The following is a 17,998-nucleotide window of genomic DNA, read 5'->3' as shown; positions in this document are numbered from 1 at the left end:
ATTCAGAACTTTAGAACTGGTTGAATATATTTTTTTGTGTTTGCTGGTTATCCGGAGACGGACAGACTGCATTTTGTATGTACTTATCTCGCAGACTAAATCATGTTATTTACTTACATTACACATTTAATATAAGTATAATATAAAATATAATTGTATAATGGTCCATAACGATGATATAATGGTCCATAACGATGATATTACTATAACGATTTGGTGTATAAGAATGACTATAAGTCTTGAATCTTATGAAAGGCTTAACAAAATAACCAAAATGAAGAAGACTTTTGCTTGAGAACTTTTGAATAGCTCTCAATTATCTCCGCGATTGAGCTGAAGATTAAGTAAAATGTATTGAAAAGATTTACGAAACGGACAAATAAGTAGTTAATGTTACAAATCGTGATTGTATAAAAAACTCTTATTTCATACATTGAGCATTGATTGTAAAACTGAAAAAAATATGAAATCTTATAACAGTAATTTCATACTTTTTATCAAAATGCAATATAAGATTGCATACAAGAACTTTGATTTCTTTTACTCTATTTACACGCTGTCTTTATCTCTTTCATTTCTATTTCCAGGTATGCTTGAAGAGATTTCTTTAAAAATGAGCACTACCTTTGTTAATTCTTTCTTTCCCGTTCTGTAGGGTTCAAAAAATAAATAAAAAACACCAGGAAGTTTTTAATCTAGTCCAATATACCTAAATAAAGTAATTTATGTTTGCAAAAACGTAATTTAATCTTGGTAAATCTAAAGTATCTAGATTTCTTGACAGCCTGACACTAACATAGTCATTATATCATACTTTGGTAGGAACTGGCTGCCAAGTAATGTCTCTTAATTGTAAATCTAGTCATTTATTAGTGCGGGTTAAAGCCCACTGGATTGATCCAATAAATGAGATCCGTTTTACTTCTCATTTGGTATGCATAACATTGTTCTGTTTACGGCAACCGAACTAAAGTGTTTGTACTCGTGTTCTACAAAATGTTCTAAACTCTATGACATGCTTGTACAAGTGTAGCAAAAATGTTAGTTAATTTCTTTGAAACGTTATAAAACTTCTTGCAAAAGAATTTGTTTTAGTAAAACCCCGTATTATAGAGGTAGTGACAATTGAATGTTGCGCTTTTCGATTCTAGATGGCATGAATGCACGAGGCACATTTCAGGTTCGTCTCTTGTTATGGGCAAAAAGTCTAGCGTGACCATCAGATGCAATCGAGTGATATTTAAAAAGTGATTTTTGCTCAAAGCTGGAGGATCGTAGATTTCCGCAAAGAAACGCCTGATTCCTAATTTATCTAAAGGTGTAGGTTTTATGTGCTTATACAAAAATGGAAAGAAAAAGAAGTAGAAACAACAAAGTAAAAATTATTAGATTTTTTTTATTAATACATTTTCAAGTTCGTTCTACAAGAGTTTGCATTATTATACACAGTTCACATTCAACTTTATACAGTTTAACATTTTTTTGGCTTTTTCTGGTCGTTTTGTATAAAAAATAGTGTGTCAGGCAGTAGTGAGCTTAGGTCCGAGGTAGGGTTCAGTGCCAGCCGCCGTGGTGGCCCCAGGGCTCTTCGGGTGCTGCGGCCGCCGCTTGCGCAGCGTGCGCGTATTGGGAGAGGTGCACGGCGCGTGCGTGCTGTACCTCGGGCGTGTCCACTACGTATTGTCCGTCGTGGGTGAGCTGGATGTGAGCCTGTGGAGAAAAGATGAAGAGTTAGATATGTGGAGAAATAGATGGGTAGACTTATCTTTAGCATCGAGGCCCTTTCATTCATTGAGCACCTTGGACATTTGCGCAGAGACATATGAAAAACATATCGAGTTTTGCAGAACCTTCGCTACAGATGTGACTATCTTTTCTTTCATCCTCTCCTCAGTAACTATGTACTAGGGATCCTCCATCTATGTATAGGAACAAAAATATCTTATACGGTCTATTACCTGAGGACCAGTCCATTTGCCGTAACCGGCGGCATAGCCAGCACCGTGTCCGAGTCCGCCGTACGCGAGGGGAGCGAGAGCGGCGCCGTGACCGAGACCTGCGTACGCGCCGTGAGCCGCGTTGGCGTGAGCGGCGCTGTGGGCGGCGATGTGGGCTGCCTTAAGGTGCGCTACCTCGGGGGTGTCCACCACGCGACCGTCGTGAGCCAGGGGGGCGGGGCCGTATTTCAGAAGACCTGTTGAAGAAGTTGGGGTATTTGAATGTGGAACCGTATTGAACTTAGAAATGACTTATGGCTGCGTCTCTTCCGAGAGGGCGTAGGTTGCCAGCACTGAAGACCTATTTCGTTTTTACGACAAGGAATGTCGATGGGCTAATTCTTAAGACTTCCATTGTCACAGAAAAAGAAAGAAGAACTACAAAATGCTCTTAAATTTTTTTTTATAACTATGTATATGTTTTGGAGCTATATTTTTTTTCAATTTGAAGTAAGTTATGTAGGCTTACCAGCGGCAGGAGCGCCGTAATGCGCGCCGGCACCGTAAGCGGGTCCGGCGATGTATCCTCCGGCGGGGGCCCACGCGCCGTGCGCGGTGGAGGCCTGCGCGTGCGCCGCGGCATGGGCCGCTTTAGCGTGGGCCACCTCCGGCGTATCCAGCAAGAACTTGCCGTCGGGGCTCAGTTGGATGTGCGCTGGGGGGCCCGCGTAGAACGAAGCCTGGGCCAGGCAGAGGGTGGCTGCGAGGATAATCTGTGAAAAATAAAAAAGGTTGAATAAAGAGGCCAAAATCTAATGTACTTATCTAACGAAGGGAACCAAGGGGTATCGGTTTGCCCGTGTAACTGGGTTGAGGAAGTCAGATAGGCAGTCGCTCCTTGTAAAACACTGGTACTCAGCTGAATTCGGTTAGACTCGAAGCCGACCCCAACATAGTTTGGAAAAGGCTCGGGAGATGATGACTTGTCTAAGGAAGGGAATTTTAATAGGTGTCAATCATCATAAACCAAAACGATTTTATTTAAGTAGTTGTAGGTTGGTATCAGTTAATAATAGGCAAGGTGTGGCTTATTACAGTGTAATAATTATACCAGTCCAGAATAATTAACTAGCACATAAAATCTTAAATAATTTAGTTCTAACTCACGATAATTGGGGTATTAAACTAGGAATGTTATAATGTTTGACATACTCATTTACGCGGTAAAATATGTCGTAGACATTTAGAAATAAGAAAATCGTGACATGAAGTGTAAAGTTAGAATTATTCATGAAAAACTTTAGAATTTTATTGAACGGTCACGAGAATTACTACCGAGTACAAAAAACAATAACCTAGCTAGGTAATATGTATTTAATTGATCAGTTTTCGCCTGACATTGTCGGTAAATATTAATCGGAGCGTAACCACGAGTTTCGCGGTTTCACGGCTCGTTCCGAAACTATTAGACATTTACGCAGCCACCTGCGCCCGATTCACTCACACGTGAATGTAATTACACAGGTTACGACAACTACTCACTTTTGCTTCTTCATAGCGTGATTATTAAGCGAGAAAAGGGCTGGTAGTAGACCTTGGTTTACGTAGCCCGAAGTTCAGGTAGCCACATATTGGGAGTTTTAAGGAAATGCGGAGTAGGTTCAAGAATTTACGTTTTTAACTCATTTGGTGTAAATCAGGTCGCTGAAAATTCTTCCTCGTCCTCAAAAACTAAGAGTATATCAAAGAGTCCGGTAGCATTATCAGGTTCGATTTTGTCCTTAACCTCCCTTTGTAAAGATAGTCCTACAAGCACATATAACTACATAATTATGTTTTGACTCTCAAGAAAATACTCATCATCAAAACGTCTATAACTTACACCTAATAAAGACAGCTATACACTGGAAGTATATGTCAAAACCCGTCTGCTACAGTTCCGGGCGCAAATTGCATACAGGCTGACCCATTACCGATCACGCTTGACTGGCCATAGAGCAAAAACTGCAAGCAGTTTGGACATGTCGTTATTATGTCTATTACACGGACGAGCGACGGCTATCGAAATATTGCTAAAGGAGTTTACACTAGTTTCTAATGTAGACATGTATTTGTTAAATAGCTGTCAAGTTGGGGCCAAAGTCAGCTATGATAGGCTTTTAGACCCAGCCCGTTTTTACCGTGAAAATCTATGGTAAATTTACCATATGTAGGCACGGCTGTTAGTTTTATATGTGTGTGTGTATATCGAAGATTTTTTCGAAAGAGTCACGTGTAAGCGGTTCAAAGGAATTTGTCAAGATTTAAACATTTTTGCTCTAAACTCTAAACATTGAGTAACAATATCTTTAACACTAAACACAATAATCTAGCGACATTAACTTAAAGATGAAATCTCTACAAAATACAGATACAAGACTAATTACTTTTAACACGATTTCATAAAACTTAATCACATAAAATTAATTCATGTAGCTATTGTTTTATAATATTTCCCACGAACTTCATATTCTGTATCAGTCGCAAATGTCAAGACATATCATATTGTTGCTTCGTGAACTCATTTCAAGATGGCCGAATTAAACCCGTGTGAATTTATAAATTATTTGTGTTAAGTAATGTTTTTGTAATACTCGTACTACATAGAAATAGTAAATTAATCTTCTTAGTTGTAACTGAGATTGCTTTACTTATGGAGGGTAATAAATAATTAATATGAGGGCTAGAAAAACTAATAGCATAGACCTCAAGTTTTGGTGGCTACTTACCTCTAGCTTTGATGATTGTCATTAGACGGACCTACATAAATACTCATTTCAAACTCAGTGAAGTAAATATCACTAAATTAACAATTGAAAATCAAGACAATAAACTATCGTGCAAGAATAAATAACAACAAAAGTCACACTAATCGCAATACAGCCGCTGTTTAACTCGGTCAAAGAATTTTAATTGATTCCCAATTAGTTGCGAACATTATTGTCACTACAAAAGCAACACAAGCTCGGTTAAATTTTCTAATTCGTGCGCATTTCTGGCGCATAGTCGTAAACCAGCCTACAGAAACCGGGGTGATTTTGCAAAACGATTGCTCGAAGCTAGTTACGCGAAATGTTGAAGGCGTGGCACGCACCGGCTATGGCCGCCATTGCAGATGACAGATAAACAACAACAGCTTTAAATAATACGACAAGAGATAAATAATGCTTTTACAAAACAGATAGCTATCGAACTACATAGACTACATGACAAAGGGCCAAAGCGAAGCGAGCTGGATTTGTGTTTTGAAAATCGAACATAGATTGTATTTTTTTTTATTTGCCCATAGGCACATGGGTTGAAGTCTTTCGATCAAACCGCCTAGGCTTTTGTAGTATAATAAATGAGGGTTGTCAGGTCCAAACAGCTGTCAAATAGTATGGAATTGTAGGGCCCGAACTTATTGTTTATTGAAATTCTGTTATATTGGAAGTGTTATTGATTTTATTATGGACTACGGTCAGAATAAGGTTTCCGAACTAAAAATTGAGCTAAGAGAGAGGGTGCAAAAGTCACTGGTACTAAGGAAAAGCTTGTTGAAAAATTTGTTAACACAATATGATTTAGATTTTTTATTTACTCAACCTCAATAGTAAAACAATAATGCAGTGCTTTAATTATAAAATAAAAAAAAACACTAAAATCGTTCACTATTCATAGTAAAGATAAGCACTTTGACAGTTACCTGGACCTGACGACTCGGTGCTGCCACCTGGTGGACGCCATTTTAGAAAACCCTCATTCGATGATTGAATAGTTTTTTTTTTTTAATAAGACATTGGTTGCTGAAGCCATGCCCATAAAGAAATGTAGAATTATTTTTTCTTGTCATCCTTAACATTCTAAAGTATCTGTATTGGCTATGTGCGCGACGGTGGCGACGCGTAGCGTTTACAACATTTGCGGAAGCTGTCAAATAATAACCATGTAAACATTATAATTTTCTTTGCGAATATAAATAAAACCAAAGATTAAAATAGTGTTGTTGACATTATTTAAGTGCAATTTATTCAATAGTTTTACTGTAAAATGAATATAATGATAAAAACCGGGTTTGAAACATCCGCATTTGTTTCCAATTTCTGCCGTGTTGTGCGCTGCGGTCGTTATTGTCCGCCGCTACTCGCTTTGCACATAGCCAATAACTTAGTAGTGATCTATTTTATCTTACAATGCTAGGAATTTTAATGAAATCTCCAGTTCTAACACAATTAGGTCCACGACTATGATCATTTGTCGAACATGACATATTAGAGACATAATAGGTAAAGGAATTATTACATCGTGCCAATATCTATTAATTGCATTATCTGAAGCCAATACACAACTTCCTAGCTCCTAATATAGACATTACAATATACAATTAAACGATTCTGATATTATCTGCTGCAAAGACTGAAATACTATTTTTGGAATACAATGAAATACATTCAAATTAAAATTGACTGCACAATAATTGTCTGAAATATAATCGAACCTATTTTAATTCCAAATACTGGCCATTTATATTCTAAAGGCTCTATGAAAACATACTTCAAAGCGAAAAATGAATAAATTTAAAATTTTGAAATCCGAACGTGCCTCACAAATAAAATATACATTTAGGTGTTGCAAAGTTTTTAATTTTCAAACCGCAGCCCGAAACGCGATCGAATGTGGTTTACTCTGTTCTTACGTGCCAGTATCGCGTTTCTATTCATAGTAATATAACCACGCAGTTTGTAATACCATATATTGACACCGAATATCAAACCGCAACCCGCTGGTGTATCGGAGAAAATATTTTATCAATCAATTGAAATAGAAAGTGGTTAGTAATCAAAAACAATAGACCGTTTTTTTATATAGATAGTGCCTAGGGCAATGGTTTTATGTAGATATGTTATGTAAAATACTGTTAAATGTTACAATTATACATGCCCAAATAAAGTAAAGTAATAAGGTTTCTAAAACACGTTCATAATATGAATTATGTAATTTAACTTGAAGTACGGCCTGACTCACTTTCCTACTTTAATTAGAAACAAATATATTTATGAACTTAATTAAGATAATAATCTCCACATACTTGAGGAAATTACAAATTCTAATAGTTCAATTTCACGATTAAGCGTAATTTCGTAAATGGTGCTAAACGCATAAAATCGCAATTTATATTAGACAGTCGACCTTGGTGCTAATTTGCATGTCATAAAAAAATATTACCATAGACGCAATGAGGAACGAGTCGTTTTTTTTTAGGCTCAAGACCTTAAATTATAATGCCTGATTTTGTATTGAGAACTTCTTAGTAGTTTCGTAGAAGGAATTTATTGTTATGGATAATGCTTGCAATATTCAAACTCAGATAAATAATGTATGTGGCCATTATTGAGCACTTGTTCGCGACCCAATACTTGGACAAGTGATCGGCATCGGTACAAATGGCGCGACTGCTTGATAAACAATTGTCTTGCGCAACTCCAGGCCACAGCCCTCGCTGAAAGGTCTAGATTAACAACTATTATTATTTAGATATGCGACCATTCCTACCTACCTAGGTACTTATTCAACTATATTGCTGTGATGGAATGTTCATTCTCATTGTTTGAATGAAAAAATCTTCATGAAGTTATGAATTCAAAGTCAAAAGCTGCATTTTTTTTTCATCTTAATCCACTTTAAATTCTTAAGCTTCACGCTTCGTCACAAAAAGTAAAGGCTAGTAATCTTAACTGGTTTACAGCGAACAGTCTCTCAGATAGTGTTATTAAAGAAAATTTAAGGACATCAGACAAAGCGAGCGCGCCGTAATTTGTGGGCGTGGGTCTCATATCGACTCGCCTTTGCATTCTGTTGCAAAAGCCGCCATTTTGCAATAGATCGGAATTATCATTCGGCGAACTGGTGCACAACCGGCTATTGCGAATGATGGCGCAAGAGGAAGCCGTGGGCGTGAGGAAGTCTTATGGTGGTCGAAGGTCACACAATAACCAGACATTGAAAATAGAAATTTGTCGCGCTCGAGTAGCTAACGATATCGCACAACTTTTTGTTGCGGTTACGCGTTTGACACGAACCTTTTTGCTCCGGACTCTATGGTGTTATGCAATGTCATAAACAATGTTGTTTTTTTGTAATGTACGAGAAAGTGCATTTTTATTTATTACAACAATTTACCTAGTATCATAATAAATAGCAGAGGAACGAGATAGACTGAGTATCGGTAGTTACACTGCGAGCCATAAAACGGTTACGCTTCCCGCCCACTCATTAGCAAACGAATTACGAGTGAAGACGCGCGCCCGCCCAGCGCGCATGCGCCGTTCACTGTATTTGGGCGCGAAAATGCTCCTGTCATAGAGTAATTTAGATTATTTTCCATTTTTCTGTGATTATATTGGGAATTTGTTAATGTTAATTAAGAATTGAGGTCAATAAAATCCCATACAATTATTGTAAAGGTTAATAAGATTAACAACGGTTACAATATCTACAATATTGCACATACAATTATCGATAGCTATATACCTTAACACCAATATGCGTGAACAGATTGTAACATACGCGTAACTAATCTACGGAATAAAATTATATTCAAATTCAAACGTAGGCGATTTACAAAACGGATACATCTATTAATCATCTCATACATTGTTTTATGTAGTCCTTGACATAATTAAAACTATTTAAACCTCTTTAATACTGGTACTATGAATAATAAGGAGTAATAAAACTCAAAATATTGACCGTTATAAAGTGACATTCTAAAACAATAATAAAATTTGATCCTGGATCATTTTGATCCTGATATTACAAGGACCAAAAGTTGTAAACATCGTTTTATCAAACTATTCATCACTAGCCGTTTTTCGCGTCCCGTGGGAATTACTGCTCGTACCGGGGTAAAATATAGCCTATGTTACTCGAGAAGAGTGTAGCTTTCCAACAGTAAAATAATTTTTCAAATCAGTTCTGTACTTTCGGAACCTTTAGCGTCCAAACTAACAAACAAAAAAATTTTTCCGCGTGTCATATTAGTACCGAATAACTTGTAAAATTCATGACTTTCAAAAAGAAAATTATATATGCAACTTATTAACTTTAGAGGTCAAAATCGTGATGTTAGTTAGTCTTATAATATGTTATTAAAAAACCAAGGATGTTTCATACAAATAGTGGGCTGGGTCAATCCCATTGTTTAGTTACTATGTACTTTTAATGTTTGCATACTAATCTAAGGTTAAGTTTAACAAGGTATTAACTTATTGAGGTTAAAAACATTTAACCTGTAAGATTATTTTTACAGGTGATCGTTTTTACAAAGATGAATCATTGTTTGCTCGGTTTTTTGTAATGCTTTCCAATCTTTGCGACATTTTTTTGCTTGTAAAGAACGTCAGATGTTAAACTGCTTTGAATTAAATTGTGTCACTGTATAATCAATTTTATCTTGTTCTTTTCACTTTCTTTGAGCTTCATTTAGCTTAGTTACGTTTTTCCTGTCAAGACGGTGGTTTTAACCTAATTTTTTTTTTCATTTTCAACCGACTTTCAAAAAGGAGGAGGTTCTCAATTCAGAAGTTTGTTTTTTTCGGTTAGAGAAGGGTTATTAGGTATCTACTTTCTTAATCATTTATTAAGGTTATGGTTGTTACAAACAAAAGTAGTTCCGATTTCGTCCTTCTATACGCGGAAATACTCACACAATGAACAATGCGACGCGAGATAACTTTCCGTTAATTTCAAACTTTACTTAATTGATTACTGTTTGCAAGGAAATGTCGGTACCTTACTATTGTTCACTAATAAACTAAATAAATGCATACAGCACACAAATTACTAGCCGTTTTCCGGTTTCACCCGCGTCCCGTGGGAACTACTGACCTTACTGGGTTAAAATATAGCCTATTTTACTAGGGAAGAGTGCAGCTTTCCGACAGAGAAAGAATTTTTAAAATCGGTTTAGCAGTTTTTGAGTTTATCCATAACAAACAAACACACAAACAAAAAAACTTTTTTCTTCTTTATAATGTTATTTAACTTTAAAGAAGTAGAAATAAATGTGATAGGTTACGAAACAACGGAAAGTCATACTGTAGGGTTATTTAAATGTTCGCGGGGGTGAAAGTGGGTGAGAAGTGGTTTCCTTGAGACTATTTATTGGGTTTGTCTCGGATTTATAATAGCGGTTTGATTTGTGGACGAGGAAGAATTGGAAAATGGGCTTAGAAATTGGAACACTTTTGTATAATGCACTCAGTGACTGTTGTAATTAGTTTGTTTGAACTGTTTTGTTAGAATAACATTAGGAGAGATTTTTATAAGTTTAATTTCTTATTTTATGATAGAAGTGAATTATTATATGACAAATTAAGATTTTCATGATGGACAAAGATTTTTGATAAAATTTGGTTTAAAAAAAACCTTATGACTTTTTTGTGAAATACTTTTTTTAGGAGCTCTTATTACTAAGGTTAAAGCACCCTTTTTAACTAAAGGTTTTCAATTTAATAAAAATATATTTTCAAAACCGAATAAAAGAAAATCCAAAATTAAAAACAAAATAAAAAACAAAACACTCACCATAGACTGCATGATTATTGTGTGTAAATCTAAGGTTTAGAGATCTCAAACGAACTAACTTAAGCGCTACTGTAAGACAGCACTCGCCTAGAAAATTTCGACTAAGCGACGACGTGCGATTGCAACCACCTTCCGAGTCGGAATGCCGATTGGATACAGCCAGCCCCTTTATATATCGAGCACCCCGCTTTGACGGCTCGTAATTGGAAACAATTAACCGCCGAGCAAGTGCAATGCTGTAATTTTTAATTGTAAGATGCGCATACATTTTTCCGGCGGAACGCGTTCAAAAGTTTGAAAAAAGAAGCGCGGATCAGAGGTTTAGGTATCAGGTACCATCCTCTTTTTTGGCACAAATACTGGCCACAAAGATTGGCGTGACACAAATCTAGTATTTCGATACATTTGTTCTGTCAATATAGTATATAATGGAGATAAAGGACGGCTTAAGCACCCGTTGAGTAAGATAATGGGAGTCCCCTATTATATTGCCATTTGTTACTCGTGTTTATATTGTTGTTGCTACACACAACTAGATACGTTTTGTGGTTAGGAAATGTAGTTAAAACCAATATTGTACATTATGTGTTGCCCTATTTCTCTTATAGAAAAACTTTTGTAATATCGCGTACAATTTTGTGCGTTGCTATAAAAAGGTCGATGTGAAATTTTGCAATTGTTATCAAAGTATCGTAAGTTCTATTTAAGGAAATTATCAGTGGAATTTATCGGCATTGGGCTATTTTAGTGTAGGTAAGGCAAGGTAAACTCGGTAACAATGTAGACGGTAATCGACACATACCTTAAATTAACGGCTAACATTTCGCTCTGGACTTTATCTATTAGTAATATGCTACGAACTCGAAGTACCTTGATGTTGGACCGGAAAACTTACAAATACCTACGTCTTGTATTTTGATCGAAGAACTTTATGAACTTGAACTTTATAAGTAACTTTATATTTGTTCACAAAGACATGAGAATTCTCTTTTATTTCACGTTCCCACTACAATCGGAGATCCGTATGCCTTGAACTTGAGAAGGCAGTCACTTCCAATTAGTGAGGCATGTCATATCACGTAGATATCTAGTTCAGAGCACATAACTAAGCATTTATAGGAATGTTTGTAAAAAATGATAACTTTGCAAGTCATGCGCATTCGACGCGTTGATGTCTTTATTATGAAGAAGACTACTTACTGGGTTTTTGTTGATTTACGTCATTTCTATAAACATCTAAGCCTATAGAATTAAAGGAACGATGAGACAGAAAGTAGGGGTCTCTTGTATTGTGATCTATATTCTTGTGAAAATAGGAAAAACGCTCGTATCGTCCTTCCAATTTCACTTTGTCATCAAAGCATCGATTCAAAGTGACGTGGGATGAACTCTAACTAAACTTGTGAAATGTGAGCCAATGAGTTAGACGTAGTACAAGTTACCTTTTGAGAATTTAACCAACTTCTGGATCGAAGTCTGGAACTCAAACTCCGATTGAGACGAGCATAGAGTAACTAGATGGGTACGGAAATAAGGTGCGCCTTTTTATCAACGTGCCATAGTTCCTTTGGGATTCAGACGAAGTTGCAGGTGAAAGCTAGTACATATGTGTACTGTTCTTATTTTTTTTTTTGAGAATTCACATTCGTTAGTTTGTATCTCAAGTTTAGATTATCTAAACTACCAATTTGTGATATTATAAGATAAATATGACGCCACCAAGGACTTGGAAAAGTAAGAGAGTATACCTACCAACTTGACCCTGTATGAAAAATGAGTACATATTATAAAATTGGTTTAATATTTTTTATTATTTACTCAATAAACGCAGATATAATACTCGGTTGAATTGAGAAGGTCCTTCTTTTGGGAAGTCGGTTAAGAAAGAGAGAGAGACCACCGAAACACTATTTGAACCGAAAATTATCCTTTTGAATAAAAAATGCGCTAAAAATATTTAACATCATTTAAAAAGAAAATTCTCTACAGTGTTTCGGAAAATTCAATGATGGTGAAATAATGTTGGAAAACCGTCGAAAAGATTAACATTTTTTCAGATGTATCATGAGTTCCTCTTTTAAACAACTAGCTAAGTCAGCCCTACGAAGTGATGTATTAATACCCCATATTCAGTTTTTTTTTCTAATATTGAGTGAAAATCATATGCCATGAACGCAGAGCACTTGTTGTAGTTATAGTTTAAATAAACTGACTTTGTTTTAGATCTAGATAATATTAATGAAGCTTGCTATTTATCCATAGTTAATTACTTGCGCATAACTCAAATACATCGTGTGTTAAACATTCTTGTATGTACTTTCTAATAATTATTAGATAACAAACTCTTTTTAATTACCTCACGTTATTGTCTTTGGTTTATTCTATAACAGGCTGGTTATAATGTGTACTGTCCACTTTTTTTGTTCGATATTCAAAATTAGGACGCTCCCTTTTGGGCAATAAATGGCTTGCTGAAAAAAGCAGATATGCTCTATTTTTTTACCGACTCTATTTGTTGAAGAAGGGTTATGTTTTTCGCGAGTATCTTTTCTGCATGCATGTTATATTCCCTATTACCTATTATTTTTATATCAGTAATATATTGCTTTTATTAGAAGATAATAGTCAGTCTTCTATTGTGTTATAATATGTAGATCAACATATAGACATTTACGTTCGTAAATATAATTTAAGAATCTATCTACAGCCTTATTCCAAAAATCAATAAATTCCTTCTACATGTTTATATCCTCCTAACCCAGTTCTAACTTCGGGTTTTTGTCTCAAGGTTAAACTGAGAATTCACGTAATGCGTAATGCTTACACTTGTCTCCGACAACTCAAAACTAGGAAGGAACTCTTCTAGACGTTCAAAATTCAAGCAAGTGCAAGAGCAAATTAATTCTACACTTGACATTTGACATGCAGGTTGTAATGGATTATAAAAGTTTTCCTTTTGCAAATCAATGGGTTAGGCCTCATATCTAGCTACCCTAGATGCTCTGCGGCTAGTGGTGGTGATGAAAAATGTAATCATCCCCAATATTGATGCGTTGCCTACAGATGAAGTCAATCATTGATGGAACACCAAAGCTTTTCACCGATAACTCCTACGTAAAAAAATCCCATTTCCAAATAAAAATATATTTATTTCAACACACAACAAGCATGGCGCAAATCCAAATATTTTTTTAATTTTAATTTTATTCAGAAAGGAACTCCAACAAAGGATACACATGCATTATTATAAAAAGTTCTTTGAAGATTTGTGCTCCTTCAGTTATAGGAGAACACATCATGCATACAACGTCACTTTAAACATAGATTAGTTTATAATTCCTTATTATAATCCCCGATGACTATACCACTTAACCACGCCCTTTACCCTTCATCGAGCGACGGCGACCGATACGTATCACGAGTGGGTGGCCCCAAATATTTAGTGTAATTGTGCTCCGGCGCAGCTATTCCGCTCTATTGTAGGGATTGAACGTTATGCTCTCGTCAGCGATGCGATTAATAATTCATTGGTACTGGGATTCAAAGATAATAGAGATTCTGGTTTTTTGTAGTGCTACTTAATTGTAGGGTTTGATTAAGTTGGCGTAGCTTTTGGTAAGATGAAAATATTACGTTTGTTTATGAGGTTAGTTTCAGTGCTAAAAAGGCCATGACATTACTAAACACTTCTGCATTACCCCTTCGAAGATGAAAAACCTTCTAAAACTAATAAAACCCAACAATTCTTTTGCCCAACAACTTTATAGATGTCTTAATTTGACAACATACATATGTCTAATCTTCCTAAAAAAATATTTAATTTTCATATATCAGCACTGTCAACCAAAACGCTCTATTCCATTTTAGTTCAAATCTAGAACAATTTTATACCTACTAATAAACCCCAACGCAATCTATTTCGGTATCACTGACTCCCAAGCATTCAACCGTCTTCCGTCTACGAACTGACAGATGCCGCTCCCCGGCGCAGGCGCACCCCGGCCTTGATCCACCTACCACAGACACCGACACTAGGCCATAGAGCTAAGGTCACAAGGACCAACAATTGACAGCAGTTTTTTACTCTTTAATTTATGGCCATTGAGTATTTATTACGGAAATATATTAAACGTTTAAGATTGAGCACATACCTGCGCACGAGTAAATTGATTTATTATCTGTTGTGGAAATAAAATGTCAAATGAAAAATTCTTTTGAAATAAGTGTTTTATGTGTTTAGCGCAGTGGGAGATTTGGTGCAGTATAAGTTTAGATTAAGAAGTAGAGAGAACTTAAAATATAATTAATTTATAGTACCAAATTTACTTTATCCAATCCAATCCGGCAGCGTCGAGATGCTCATATTCTGTCTTTTCTCTTCTCTCTTCTTCACAATCCCAACGCTCCAAATTATCTTAGGGAACGCTTTGAGTTCCTTGTTCCTAGAGGCAAACCCTGTTGCTCCTCTTCATCTCTTTTACTCCGTATCCCTCCTCATACTTCGAGCCGTTATGATGGATCCTTCACTGTTCGCGCTGTAAGGCTTTGGAACGCTCTGCCTCACAGTATACGTGACAGCACATCGTTAGATGTCTTCAAGAGACGAATTAAAGAACATTTCCTGTCAACATGACCTTATTTGTATGTATGTATTTATTTATTTATTATATTTTATGTTTTATTTATAGGTATATATTTTATGTTATGTAGTTTCATCTTTGTTTTGTTTAATGTTGTGCACTTAAAATTTTCTCTTCCCTATCGCATCTCTCTATCGCTCTAAGGTTTGCTGTTAGAGAACCCAGTTCTGGGTTAAGCTCGCCTTTGTACATGTCTTCTCTGTGTTGTGTGTGTCTTTTAAATGTTTTTGTGTACAATAAAGAATAATAATAATAATAAGCCCCGCAGGGCATCTGAGGCGGATGACGGGGAGTAGCGACCCCGCGGGGCTATATATCCGAGTGCTCCAGGGAGAGTATACTGTCCCCCATCTCCGGCTTGCCGGAGTGAAGCATGACGGGGGATAGGTCTCCCGCCTCTTGGCTTGCCTTCACCGGCCGGTCAGAGTGGAGTCGCTAGAGCAATGCTCGGAGGGTAGGTGCCTCGTGGTAAGTGGCGAGTGGGCCGGTGATGCTGGACCCACAGGGAGCGCGTGATCTGCGTTTAAAGTCCGCCGAGGTATCCTCACCCTTCTCAGCCGCTCATGTCCCTGTTGCCCTCTTGTTGCTTTTCAGTGACTGATTCCCGGGGGCCCAGTAAGTGAGTTGGCGAGTCTCCACCTGCCATTTTTACGTGTATTTATTACATTGTTATCGGCAGGTGCCATAGTTCCCCTAGTTTCCCCATTCCTAGTCCATTAGCATCCCATCACAATAGCCCAAGTAGTTTTCATCCATAGTTAGCAATAGTTTAGCAAAGAACCGGGGATTGTCCTTGGGTACATTTCTATAGTGTATACAGGGATAATCGTCGGTTTTGTGTCACCATTTCATTAAAGTTGTCTCAAAAGGGCTTCAGCGTGTTGGCTTCGGCCCCACGTTCGCCTCCCAAAAATCCGGGACTCTGTAGTCCCGAGGTCGGAAAGAGACATACAAAATAATAATAATAATAAGCCAGCTAGTCAGCTACTCAGCCTGCGACCACCAAAGCGGGAAAACCCAGAGTGCGCATGAAATGGACCGAAGATATGAACATTTTCATCATGCGCACATACTATTACATTACAAAACTTGAAGAGAACAGAACAATGTATTGCACACAATTATTCGACAAATTTAAATTACAATACCCAGAACTTAATGTTACAGAACAAAGAATAGCAGACCAAAGACGCGTTATAATTAGAAACAAGCTACTATCAGACGACACTTTAAGCAAAATAAGATACGAAATAGCAGAACAAATTAAAAAAGAAGAAGAAAACACAACTCGACACACAAACACCTTACATGTTACTCAATCACACACCCCACATAATGACATCTTACAACATGACACAAGTCTAGCCAACGACTACCCTGAACTAGAGAGCACACACGACAACACCCAGCATAATCCCGATAATATTGCAAGTAGCCCAATAGAACTTCACTATGACCAGACACTATTAGATAAATTAAGTAATGAATTAGAAACGAATGTCCTAAAATACAGCGGAATGGACCCTGCATGTAGACCCACATTACCAAAAATAAGATCAACCCGTCAATTATCCGATATAATAAATATATTTAATCAAAAAATTATTCCTCCCAAACTCTCTACCTTAGAAAACCTAAGCGACACACACACCTTAATCTATTGCACAGCTCTAACGATAACGGCACATTTCAAAATAAAAATTAATATAGAAAGACGGAATTGCACAAATAGGAAACCAAAAGACCCACCGTGGCAAAAAAGATTAGAAATAGATATAGGGTAAACCGAGGTATAACTGGCCACTTTCAATTATTAGCCACTTTTCACTTTGACTGCATAAATTAAGAACTATTCTCATAGAACGCCATCTATTATTTATTGTTAGTATTACCTACTCAACTAGCTTTCATTATAGTGACAGTTTTTTCCTCTATGAATACTAGCGCCAAAAATATTGGCCATTTTGTGACAGCACGCGTACGAGTTCCGACGTGAACGGTAAATCCTTAAATTTTTTTTAAGGTAATGATTGAAATTAAAAGTGAATTTTGTAATACTTAGTGTAGTAAACGTGAGTTGATTGTGTTTGTGGTATTGTATAGATGGTAAACGATCGTTTTTTTAAGTTTTATTCTGTCAATATCTATAATAAAGCGAGATTAGTTGGGTGGCCAGTTATTGATTTTCATTTTTGTATATTTTCATTTATTGGCCACTCATGCCAGTTACTGAATTATACGCTAATGTCCGAATTTTACGAAAAAATAAACATATTTAGAATGAGTATAAGGCACACTATCGTGTAAAAAAAATCCAGATAAAAATATACATGTTTATCAGTAACTGGCATGGGTGGCCAATTACTGATAGTTGTGTGGCCAGTTACTGACGGATTTTTTTTTTGTTGGACAGATTTTCTGAAATGTCTTTAAAAAAACGCCAATACTCTAAAGAGGCAATAGAAAATGCTATCAAATTTATTGAAAACAATTAAGGTATCCAATTCAAATAAAAAAAAAAACTGTTCTCTCAAATATACCTTTCTCGGAATACCTGAAACAAAATCATAATCCTGTTGCCCTTATCGCAGCGTGTTTTCTCCTTCCAACCTCTTCTATCTGCCGTCATCTCACAAGTAACATTCTTTCTTACCATATCTACTTTCACACAATCCATCCATCGTTTCTTTGGTCTTCCTCTTACACTATATCCGTCCACATTCATACTCATCATCTTCCTCACAACATGATTCTCATTCCTCCGCATCTCATGCCCATACCATGACAGCCGGTTTCCACGCAGTTTTTCTGATACCG

General features: G+C 36.5%; 1 protein-coding gene across 1 annotated transcript; it reads right to left on the bottom strand.

Moving 5' to 3' along the window:
* Nucleotides 1-1,376: 1,376 nt before the first annotated feature.
* Nucleotides 1,377-10,703, bottom strand: LOC110370919 (pupal cuticle protein). Its single transcript, XM_021326928.3, has 4 exons — nucleotides 10,542-10,703; nucleotides 2,467-2,710; nucleotides 1,959-2,194; nucleotides 1,377-1,710 (listed from the first exon to the last, which is right to left on the bottom strand). The coding sequence occupies exons 1-4, from the start codon at nucleotides 10,551-10,553 to the stop codon at nucleotides 1,555-1,557; spliced, it is 648 nt and encodes a 215-aa protein (XP_021182603.1). The 5' UTR covers nucleotides 10,554-10,703; the 3' UTR covers nucleotides 1,377-1,554.
* Nucleotides 10,704-17,998: the final 7,295 nt, after the last annotated feature.

Source organism: Helicoverpa armigera, chromosome 22 (assembly GCF_030705265.1).
Source record: "Helicoverpa armigera isolate CAAS_96S chromosome 22, ASM3070526v1, whole genome shotgun sequence".
Lineage (NCBI taxonomy): Eukaryota > Metazoa > Arthropoda > Insecta > Lepidoptera > Noctuidae > Helicoverpa > Helicoverpa armigera.
The sequence above is the reverse complement of the archived record's forward strand: the minus strand, read 5'-3'. Positions and strand labels throughout refer to the sequence as shown.

Excerpts from the sequence above, each read along its gene's own strand:
- LOC110370919 (XM_021326928.3), bottom strand. Across the intron at positions 2,195-2,466 it reads TTACGGCGCTCCTGCCGCTG|GTCTTCTGAAATACGGCCCC; the intron begins GTAAGCCTACAT and ends CTTCTTCAACAG. Across the intron at positions 1,711-1,958 it reads GCAAATGGACTGGTCCTCAG|GCTCACATCCAGCTCACCCA; the intron begins GTAATAGACCGT and ends TTTTCTCCACAG.